This window comes from Panthera onca, chromosome B4 (genome assembly GCF_046562875.1).
Source record: "Panthera onca isolate mPanOnc1 chromosome B4, mPanOnc1 haplotype 2, whole genome shotgun sequence".
Taxonomy (NCBI): Eukaryota; Metazoa; Chordata; class Mammalia; order Carnivora; family Felidae; genus Panthera; species Panthera onca.
Genome location: NC_138345.1, coordinates 59324497 through 59336526, shown reverse-complemented (window position 1 = coordinate 59336526; position 12030 = coordinate 59324497). Strand labels below are relative to the sequence as shown.

At 40.0% G+C, this 12030-nt stretch overlaps 1 protein-coding gene across 3 annotated transcripts in view; it reads left to right on the top strand.

Annotated features, from left to right (window-relative positions):
• The window catches only part of ITPR2 (inositol 1,4,5-trisphosphate receptor type 2), a 489660-nt gene that overhangs the window by 418338 nt on the left and 59292 nt on the right, over positions 1-12030 (top strand). For 2 of the 3 annotated variants that reach the window (XM_060658095.3, XM_060658097.3), the window contains exons 53-54: positions 5863-5993; positions 7588-7753. In XM_060658095.3, coding sequence (XP_060514078.3) covers positions 5863-5993; positions 7588-7753 — 297 coding nt within the window. The remainder of the gene's footprint in view (positions 1-5862; positions 5994-7587; positions 7754-12030) is intronic. The other variant, XM_060658096.3, reaches the window with a different exon arrangement.

Here is a 12030-nt window from a genome sequence, read left to right as displayed (position 1 = left end):
AAAGGCCCAGACACATACACAGTAGCAGAATAACAAGCCTTGTGGTGACTGGGAAGCCCAGCGGCCGGTCCCCGAGGAAGTTCCAGCAGATGCCGGTAGGGTCATTGTCCCAGGAGCCGCACATTCGTACGGTAACTGGCAACCAACTGTGGTCGGAAAAAAAAATAAAAAGAACTTTTATTTCATTTGCTGCAGACCTACCTGAATTCTTAGACAAATATAATCACCAAAGAAACACCAGAAAAATTTAATAACTGATTTTCTAGAAAGCTTAGGGCTTTTTTAGGCAATTTACAAAACACAGTTACAATTATTTTCCAAGGAAAGGTCATTTGAATATACAGAAAAGGGAGGAAGTTCACAGATTTCTCACACTAATGAGTAATTCAAATGTAACATGTTTTGGTATTTTACTTTAATGAAAAAGACTGAGGAATAGCAGAAACCAATCAGCCTTAGTGCCAGTCTACGTCTTGGCTTCCCACTGGGGGCCCCGCGTTTTAAGTCTCTCTTTCTAGTTAAAATTTTTAGAAAAAGAATTTCCATAATGAAGCGATTGTAGTTAAAGTTTAAAACTAACAAACAAGAAATTTTCAATTGCACTCAGGCTTTCAGATATATATCTCAGTGATAATCTGTTGTTTCTAAAAAATCACTAAAAATGGATAATTTAATTATTAAAACAGAAAAAAATAGTCTTATTAACAGCTCTTAATTCAAGCATGCCCAATATTTGAAAAAATTTATAGATTAACACCTCGGATCGGAGCCAATCGAATATATTTTTATTCATTTCTTCATATAAAACACTTCAATTTCTTTTATGAATTAAGAAAAACCACTTTATTTTACTAATACTCAACTGAAAAGGAGGATAATTTAACCCCATATTGTTCAAGTATCAAGTTTGTTATACTAAAACTATAACTTTGTATAAGATTTTGTAGCCCTCTATCACCAATAATGAAATTATGATACCTACGTTTGTTACCCCCCATGTGCCAAGTGTGTCCTCAGTTTCTTACAGGTATATATTTAGTTTTTTTAAGTGTGTCCACATGGCCCATCTATTTCCATGAATTCTTTACTTTTGCCTGTACACAAGCATGTGTTGTCACTGTTTTTTTTCCATAAAGCCTATTTATTTATTTATCTATCTCTCTATGTATCTATCCATTTATTTAGAACAGGGGAGGGGCAGAAGGAGAGGGAGAGAGAATCTCAAGCAGGCTCTGCACTGCCAGCACAGAGCTCAACATGGGGCTCAAACTTGTGAGATCATGACCTGAGCCAAAATCAAGAGTTGAATGCTTAACTGGCTGAGCTACCCAGGTGCCCCTGTGCTGTCGCTTCTTTTATAACTGCCTGTTTTCATCATTACCCCCTCGCCACCATTAGCTAGATTATTGTTCTTGCATTTGAAATCTCCTTGCTACCATCTGCTTGAACCTTCCTCTGCTCTCTGTTATCCCCACAAACTAATCCATCTCCTTCCTTTCAGGACCAAAGTTTCCTATAAAACAATTGACCTACCCTCTCTCCTTGATTTCTGCATCAGTCGTCTTCTGTTTCACTGTCTACCATCTTCCCGTTGTTTCCTGATGACCTTAATGTTCAATCCATCGACCTTTTCTTGCTTCTCATTGCCTTTGACTCTTCTGTAATTTTTACACTTTTTTGTGCCTTCTCCATCTTTAAGTTATTTTCTTCCTGAATTTAAGGTCACATTACTCTCCCAGCTGTCTTGTGCTCTGTAGCTTTTAAAAATGTTTTCTGGGGTGCCTGATTGGCTTGGTCGGTTAAGCATCTGACTTTGGCTTAGGTCATGATCTTGCAATTCCTGGGTTTGAGCCCCACATCAGGCTCTATGCTGACAGCTCAGAGCCTGGAGCCTGCTTCGGATTCTGTGTCTCCGTCTTTCTCTGCCCCTCTCCTGCTTGTGCTCTGTGTCTCTCTCTCAAAAATAAACAAACATTTAACAAATTTAAAAATGTTTGCTCATCTTCTCATCTACACACACAGAAATCATCTGAAATTCTTTCTTTGTCTTCATCATAACACCTTACATCCAGCTCCCCCTTCTCAGTTGTCAATTTCTGTGGTTTAATGGGACCATCCATTCCCAAGTAAGCTCTGGCTGGAAGCTTCAGTAGGATGTGTAACATTGCCTTCTCCCTCATGCCTAGGGTCATGGCACCTCCTGTTCATCCATACTTTTCATTCTCATGGCCATCACCCTGTTGAGGCTCATCACACATTATGCCTCCTATCTGGTCTTTCTACCTCCAGGCATTCTCTTCTCTTCAATTCACCTACTGTATCACCACTAGACTGCTTACCAGAAATCACTGCTTTGGGTATATTTTCCCCTACCCCAATGCATGATTTTCATGATACTCCATTGCCTGCCAAATAAAACCCAAACTCACAGAGAGCCCCCAGTTTCTCTCCCCAGAATTATCTTCCACTCCTCTACATACTGGTTTATTTGATCTTCTATCTTCATCATATAGGTGAATGTTTTTCTACCTCTTGGGCTCTGTGGCCATACCATGTGAATGCCTCTCTGCTACTATTTTAATCCATTGAATATTCAAGGCAAACTCAGAGGCTATAGTCATTAGAGGGACTCCCCTCTCATTATCCCTAGTATTAAGTGTTCTTTCTCTATTCTGATTTCTTTGTATCACTTCTGTGGCTTTAAACACATGTGAATTTGCCTTATTATTTAAGTAAATATTCTATCTCATACTGTTTCATCAGCTAGTTGATAAACCACCTTGCCCCTATTTAAAGTTCTCCAGTGGCTTCTCTTGGCTTTCAGATAAAGTTGAAACCCTTTATCTGAGTGTGTGAGTCTCTCCATAATAAACAGGCCCCTTCCTGTTTTTCTTCTCACACTTGTCTACATGCACCAAAGGCCCGGTCATTACAATACACCTGCGGTTCCAAAAGCACCTCATATGCATTCATGCCTGTTGACCTTTGCTCATCCCACTTTCTCTGCCTGGAATGTCTTACTTTGCTGATATTACTAGCCAGGCAATATCTCTTTCAATATTCAACTCAGGCGCCACCTCCTTCAAGATGCTGTCCCCAATGCCCCCCATCCTGTGAGATGCATACCACCCTGCCTGCACATTGCATTGTCTTTGTTCACCTGCTGACACATCTTTCCTAGGAAGCCACAAATCTCCTAGGGACCCCCACACTCTGCTCTCCCCACCTGTATACCCGGCACTTAGCACAGGGTCTGTTGAGGTAGTGAGATGAGACAGGTTTGGCATAGAGAAGGCAAGGTGGTTATGTAGGTAGGTCTCCACAAGGTGGCATTTACTTAGGTGAATTTACTATGACTCAGGGCCTGGCTTTCAGCCTGAAGGCCTGGGAACTTGGCTTAACATATTGTGAATAAATCCATCTCACAAAGATAGAGCCTTATTAAAACCAAGCTCTTGGAGGCTGCTATATAAAACTAGCATGCCTCTGCACCGGATATTATAGAGTGAATATCAATTGTTGTCATTGACCTGACCTGGGTATTCTCCCCCTGTTTATATGCCACACAGAAGGTCAGTACTCTCATTATATATATTTGCAGCCAATGAATTTTATTTCACAATGGCTAATCATGTGAATTGTGTGCGTATTTTACTAGCTCACCTGTGACAGAATGAACAACCTCATTCTTAAATTCTTGGGGAGAGATGGGAGGACTTTCATGTGGCTTCTATGTACTGACCAATCTGGCACATATTAAGTCATTAGTAAGCACTTATGTGACATGACCAGGTAGTTTCTGATTAAATATATGAACCCAGATCCCTCCACTAAATATAAGGTTGCTTTGATTGAAAGTCTAATCATAGCAAAGTAGCATATAGACCTATTCCATATGACCTCATTACTGGAAAACCGTGTTTCTCTTTTTAAAATTCCTTTAATTCCCTTATACATTTCTATTTTTTTTTCCTCATGTTTATTTACTTATTTTGAGAAAGAGTGGAGAGAGAGAGCAGGGGATTGGCAGAGAGAGAGGGAGAGAGAGAATCCCAAGCAGGTTCCATGCTGTGAGCACAGAGCCTGATACTCATTCTCACAAACCATGAGATCCTGATCCAAGCTGGAAACCAGATTTGGACACTTAGGTGAAGGGGCCACCCAGGTGCCCCCCTCTCATGCGTTTCTAACCAGTTTTCTTTATGGTCTTCCTAGCCATCACATTAGAACCCACCTTCAGGTGTCAGAGACCTAACTAGCATGTTGCACGCTGAGATTTCTCTGTCTGATTCGTCTCTTCCTCTGCGCTGCTGCCCCTGCGAGCCTCACCTCTTCCCCATTTCTCCTTCCTCCAAAAGCAGTTTTATTTCTTCTACTTTCTCAATCAGAATGTGCCTCAAGGCTTACCTCTAAGGCAAGTGGTCTGGCTCAGAATCTGCTGCTAGCTTTGAAGCTGAGCTTGATACTTGCCCATCTCTGACTTCAGCTTTCCACTCGAGGTATATGTTTATGTTTTAAAAAGAAACAGCTCTGAATAAGGTGAAAGTATTGGGATCCCCTATCCATGTGAAGTTAAAGTCAGTTCACAAGAGGAAGATCAGGCTTTTTATAACAAAGTACCAAACAGGCTGTTGGTTGGATCATGTAGACAAAATTAGACTTTCTTTCTTTTTTTTCCCCTCTGGTTGTTTCCATACTCCTGCTTTGACATACACACTGTGGCCACACAAGTCCAAAAGTCAATGCCTTTATGGTTCTTTAACCTTGTAACAAGAAAAATACGTTTCTGCTCACTTACCAATATTAGAAAATCCTGATTCTAATATCCAATTTAGTATGAACTTTTCACTATTTTAAATGCCTGGGAAATAATTACCAAGTCTGGTAACTTTACCTTTAAACAAAATAAGACCAGGAATTTTTCTGTCACATTGTATCTTTTCTGTCTCCCCATCTCTTACTAAATATTTTCACATAAGTACATTCCCATGTAATAAATTGTTCACATAAATACATTGTGATTCTTGTCCATAGCTCAATGCTCAACATTAAAAGAGCTTAGGGGCACCTGGGTAGCTCAGTCAGTTAAGCATCCAACTCTTGGTTTTGGCTCAGGTTGTGAGATCGAGCCCTGCGTCAGCCTCCACACTGAGCATGGAGCCTGCTCAAGATTCTGTCTCCCCTTCTCTCCCTCCCCCTCCTCCACTCGTGTGTGTGTATGTGTGTGTGTGTACACTATCTCTCTCTCTCTAAAATAAAAAAATATATAAATAAAATAGCTTAGATGCTTAGCTAAAGTAATGAAATAATATCTGCTCTAATTTTTAAGCACCTACTAGGTGTATGCTAATCTCTGTGCAGTGTTTTACATATCCTAAATATAAGGTTCTGAAGGGTTTCACCCTAAATCAGACCTCCCCATTTTATAGATGAGGATATTGAGGTCAAGTGACTGCTGAAGTCTCAGTACTGGGACAGAGTAGAATTTGAAGCCACGCCCATGTAACTGCCTTCACATGTCCCTTCACCTGCAATATCTTTGCCTCCCGGGTGAGCTGTTTTCCTGAGCTCTTACCACAGCCTCCCCACACGACACAGTGCACAAGGCATACTAGCTTTCTTATATTTTGTACTTTTCATCCTGTGATTTTTTCACCAATGGAAGAAGACAAATATTTCAGAATCCCATTGTGTGACCTTCTCAGTCTGTGTCAGTCACATGCTGCAACATTTAATGCATGTTGTGTGATCTCAAAAAATTGTGTCGTGGCACAATTATAATGAAATTGAGATTCGGAAGTAGACGATAGCATATTTAAAAACATGAGCTTGCTGCGGTGTTTAATTTGTGTGTTTTCATAGCAGATGAAGAGTATGAAGATGGAATTGAAAGGACGTGTGACACGCTCCTTATGTGCATTGTCACTGTCCTGAACCAGGGCCTCAGGAATGGCGGCGGCGTGGGAGATGTTCTGAGAAGGCCATCGAAAGATGTAAGCTGGAGAAAAAAACATTTTTTCAAGGAGAATATAATCATTTTTTATAATTTATTTATTTATTTCGAGAGAGAGAGACAGCACACGAGCACGAGCAGGGGAGGAGCAGAGAGAGGGAGAAAGAATCCTAAGCAGACTCCACACTGTCAGCGCTGAGCCCCACGGGGGGCTCCAGCTCAGGAACTGTGAGATCATGACCTGAGCTGAAACTGGGAGTTGGACACTTAACCAATTGAGCCACTCAGGGGCCCCTGAACATAATCATTTTTTTAAAACCTTCTTACTAGCATTAACAGTATTGTTTTTGTTTTCAGGATACCATATCATGTTGTTTGTTTTCAAAGTATAATGGTGGCCATTAAAACCAATTCATTGTATGCTAGAATTACACAGAAATAGCTAATGTACTAAAAAAATCTATGTATGTCATGAAAAGTTTCCAAATTTGAACTGTGTATTGTATTACAGCAATGAGATCATGCCTACAAACTTCATACAGGAGTTAATTGTTACATAAATAACAGAAACTATGCTGCTCCTTGTCTATCAGTCTTCTCAGACATGAAGATTTTACTCTTTGTCTCTGAATAGTAATGGCCACCATTATTTATCCATGATGAATATAAAATTTGAACAAATTCTAACATGATTTCATATATTAAAATGGCAAGGCTGAAAATTTTCTCATTAGCTACAAAACTCTCAAGCGCCAGGCTGGAGACATAAAAAAAAAATCTCAGTTCTCCAACAGGCCAGCTGTAGCGTATTGTCAGTTCATCTAATGGTGCCTCATCTATGAAACAGCTGGATTATAATCTCTAATGTGTGTTTTCATACTGTCCATCAAAGAGAAGTAACCTGGAGCTGTGTGTCCTTGACCCTATAAGGCCAAGAACAAAATCTACTCTAGAAACTGGCAAGTCCTTCTCAGCTCCCTAATCACTGACTTTTGGAATGGCTACTTGTCTGCTTTTCGTGTAGCTTCTGGGATAGGGTCCCAATGTGCCAAAATGCAGTTAGCAAAATCATACAGGGAAGTGGTTTTTAAGAAAAGGTTAGAGTGGGAGAGAGCCAAAGCATAAGAGACTCTTAAAAACTGAGAACAAACTGAGGGTTGATGGGGGTGGGAAGGAGGGGAGGGTGGGTGATGGGTAGTGAGGAGGGCACCTTTTGGGATGAGCAGTGGGTGTTGTATGGAAACCAATTTGACAATAAATTTCATATATTGAAAAAAAATAAAAAATAAAAATAAAAATAAATAAATTAAAAAATAAAAAATAAATTAAAAAATAAAAAGTAAAAAAAAAAAAAAAAGAAAAGAAAAGGTACGTGTCTGATTGTTGGGAGGGGTAGAAGTCCTAGAGAATACAAGGGCTTCTGGGAAACAGATGTGATGTTTATTTCACGACACTTAAGGAAAAGAATATGAAGATAGAAAGTGTGTGTCATTTTTTTTCCAACTTGGAGTACCATTTGTATTTATTCAGGAAACATTAATTGAATATATTCTCCATGTTAGACAATATGCCAAATCAACTTGCCTTGAAAATGTGTATATATATTGATATACTTTTAAAATATCCTATTTCAGGAGCCCTTGTTTGCTGCCCGAGTGGTATATGACCTTCTTTTTTATTTCATTGTTATCATCATCGTTCTTAACTTGATTTTTGGTGTTATCATTGATACTTTTGCTGATCTCAGAAGTGAAAAACAGAAAAAGGAAGAAATTCTAAAGACAACATGTTTCATCTGTGGTAAGTGTTCTCGGAATACTAAAATAATAGATGAAGAAACTGTCCAAGAGAAAGGAGGGGCTAGGTGATTTTTATTTGTCATGCTTTGGGAAAAATAATTTCAAAATGAAAGCTGGACAAAAACTATGTAACCGAGGATTGGACTAGGGTTCTCTGCTTCCAGAAATAGATGAATTATATCTCAAAGCTATCTTGTCATTATTTCTGCAATTTGTATGATTCTCTGACTGTAGAACGTGTTGCAAAAGGTTACACCAACTGGAAAACAGATTTTTAATCACAATAACATATTGATTAAATGACAGAATGATTTTTATTTTATTTTGTTAGATTGTGAATCCACAGATGATTTTTCTAGCAGCTTGAACTTCTATTCACTGACTGTAACTTCTCTCAGTTTTTCATCTGTCTCTCTCTCTCTCTCTCTCTCTCACACACACACACACACACACACACACACCACACTTCACACCCCATACTCTCCTCTCCTTCTCCCAGTGTTAGCTTTCTCAGACTCATCCAACTTTCTCCTTGCCTCATCATTCCTTTTGGCTCTACCCTATTCTCAATATACCACAGCCCTTTCTGGCTTTGGTTGTCTCTGTAGCTGGCCTAGCACCCTAGAATCCTTCCTCCTCCTTGAATAATCACCAAGTCCAGGTTACCTTCACCATCTTTTTTACCATGCTGAGCTAAAGAATCTTTTGCTTAAAGTCAAAAAACAAGAGTGAAGGCTTCACTACAACATTATCCTCTATAACTCCAATTGGGCCTTCAATAAATCCCATTTCCTCCTTGGTTCACCTTTTGTCAACTATCTCATTCTCCTCAGTGGATCTTCCAAACTTTTCCAACATTCCTCTAACACTTGGAGGTGTACCAAATAATGAACTGTAACAATGAACTGTCTTCCAAGGAAACAAACATGAATTGGACATGCCCGTCTTCAGGGTATTCACAGTCTATTGTGGAGTACAAACACAATAAGTATCATGGCTATTTAACATTTAAGCAAAAATGAACTATTGGGACCTCATGAAGATAAAAAGCTTCTGTACAGCAAAGGAAACAATCAACAAAACTAAAAGGCAACCAACAGAATGGGAAAAGATATTTGCAAATGACATATCAGACAAAGGGCTAGTATCCAAAATCTATAAAGAGCTCACCAAACTCCACACCCGAAAAACAAATAACCCAGTGAAGAAATGGGCAGAAAACATGAATAGACACTTCTCTAAAGAAGACATCTGGATGGCCAACAGGCACATGAAAAGATGCTCAACGTCGCTCCTCATCAGGGAAATACAAATCAAAACCACACTCAGATATCACCTCACGCCAGTCAGAGTGGCTAAAATGAACAAAACAGGAGATGATAGATGCTGGAGAGGATGTGGAGAAGCGGGAACCCTCCTGCACTGTTGGTGGGAATGCAAACTGGTGCAGCCGCTCTGGAAAACAGTGTGGAGGTTCCTCAAAAAATTAAAAATAGACCTACCCTATGACCCAGCAATAGCACTGCTAGGAATTTACCCAAGGGATGCAGGAGTGCTGGTGCATAGGGGCACTTGTACCCCAATGTTTATAGCAGCACTCTCAACAATAGCCAAATTATGGAAAGAGCCTAAATGCCCATCAACTGATGAATGGATAAAGAAATTGTGGTTTATATACATAATGGAATACTAGGTGGCAATGAGAAAGAATGAAATATGGCCTTTTGTAGCAACATGGATGGAACTGGACAGTGTTGTGCTAAGTGAAATAAGTCATACAGAGAAGGACAGACTCCATATGTTTTCACTATGTGGACCCTGAGAAACTTAACAGAAGACCATGGGGGAAGGGAAGAAAAAAAAATGGTTAGAGAGGGAGGGAGCCAAAACATAAGAGACTCCTAAAAACTGAAAACAAACTGAGGCTTTATGGGGGGGTGGGAGGGAAGGGTGGGTGGGTACTGAGTATTGAGGGCACCTGTTGGGATGAGCACTGGGTGTTGTATGGAAGCCAGTCTGACAATAAATTTCATAATAAAAAAAAATTAAAAAAAAAAAAACACTTTCAGAGACATAATAGAGAAGCTCACAGGTTGTTATACCCCTTCAGGTTGTGGTAAGGGACAGTCAAGAAAGAGTCAGGAAAGGCTTCAAGGAGAAATGGTCACTGAGCTGATGGTAAAAAATGGAGGGTAATTAGTCATATTAAAATGGGTAGAAGTAGAGTGACCAGCATAAGAACAGGCATGGAGGATGAGAACAGCACAATGAAAGTCTTCAGTTACTCTAAGGAGCTCAGTGTTTCTGGAGCATGAATTTTGGAGCAGGGCATGTCCAAGGAAGAGATTCACCAGATCATATGTGGCCTTTTATGTTAAAAAAAACTTAGACTTTATCCTGTAGACTTATAGAGGATGCTGAATCATTAAAGAATTTAAAGAGAGGAATACAGGGTCTAATTTTTGTTTTAGAGCAATAGGGCAGCTATGAGAGGTTGTTTGTTAGGACGTAGTCCACGTGAAAAGTAATGAAACCGTGATGTAGGAGAGTTAGGGTGGCAGTATTAAAGGTAGAGGATTGGGTCATGAAATATTTAGGGACAGAATTTTTAAATCTCAGTGGTTAGAAATGGATATGAAAGATAGTTGGATGTCTGGGTGGATGGTAGTACCAACAGTTGAGTTTAAGAAGAAAAGAAGAAGAAGAATTTAGAGAGGAATATGCTGAGTTTGGCTTCAGAAATACTGAAATTGCAGCATACATTGAACACCCCAGTGGGACACACCCAGCACAGAGGTCAACATAGGTCTGAGCCTCAGAGAATGAGTCTGCACTAAGAGACAGCAGTTGGGGAATCTTCAGTCTGTGTGTGGAGCAGAAGTGTGGAGAAAGACTTCTGAGGGGGGAAGAGAAGAAGATGGGTTAGCATGGGAAACATTAGCACTGAAGAGTTAAGAGAGAAAGAGGAACACACACACACACACACACACACACACACACACACGCACACATGCTCACACGCACACACACAAATCTGTCCAGTCAGAATGGTGTGAGGAGAACCAGGAATGTGTGGCATGTGGACATGAGGGGAGGGTGCATCCTTGGGAAGACAGAGACTGATTATCAACTATTTCAAAGCAGAGAATGCCAGAGACATATTAACTGAAGTAGAGCCTTTGGTGACTCAAGATAAAGATGGAGAACTTTCCACAAGGATAAGTTGCACAATGCTGAAGGGACACTTGCTGGAAGGAAATGAGGCAGCAAAAAGAGTCTTGTCTTTCTAGATCTAAATTAGATGGAGAGAAGCAAGATTGGGATGGAGCCAAGGAAGATATTGTACAATAATTTGGGGGATTTAGGGAAGAGAAATGTTGTATGGAAGCATGAGTCCCATGGGGAAAAGAAGATGCTGCCCTTGAAAATCTCTCTTTGTGTCACAGGATCTTGCTTCGACAGTGATTCATGTAAACCCTTTTCTTCATGATCATAATATCTATTATGTCAGTATTCAACTTTGGAAGAAAGGGTTGTTTGGAAGAATGTATCAGTAAGAATCGAGCCTCATTTGAGGACGTGATCCTATCTCCTGTATTCTAACAAGAAACATGAATAGCAAAACAAGTCCATCACTTAACCACTATTTCTGCTCCTCTAAACTTTCCCTTTGCTGTCAAAATTCTCTTTGGTTTTTCACAGTTATTAAAGAAACCTATAACCTATACACTCCTTAAAACATCACAATAACCCTCATCACAAAATTGAATGTTTTTGTCAACTCTCCCCATTAATTTCCTGCTGACCTTTTCTTCTGCCTTGGATTGTTCATTCTTTGGTTCCATCACAAGGCCCAATGTTTTTTTCCAACCACTGGATAAGCAGTTCGGACTTTATCATTGACTTCTTGTCTCTTCTCTCTGCCCTCCTCTTTAATACCACCTTTGTGCAGATTACTGCCAAATGTGCAACCACAGCTCCAACCTCTCTCCAGGCTTTTGTCCTTTGTTTTCAATTATTGACTGACATCTATGCAGGCATGACTTCCTGGCAGCCAAATTTACCATGTCTAAAAACCAGTGCATCCCGACTTCCCATCGTCTTCCTCTGACCTACCAGTTTATCCTGACCTCCACATTGCAGCTGATGATATCCCATGGTGCCTTCAGTTATCTGGGCTGGGAGCTTCTCCATCGTTTTTAACATCTCCTTTTTCCCATTCTAGGTGCACTAGTTACCATGTGCTAATAAATCTGCTCTCCCAGTCTCACTCTCTTT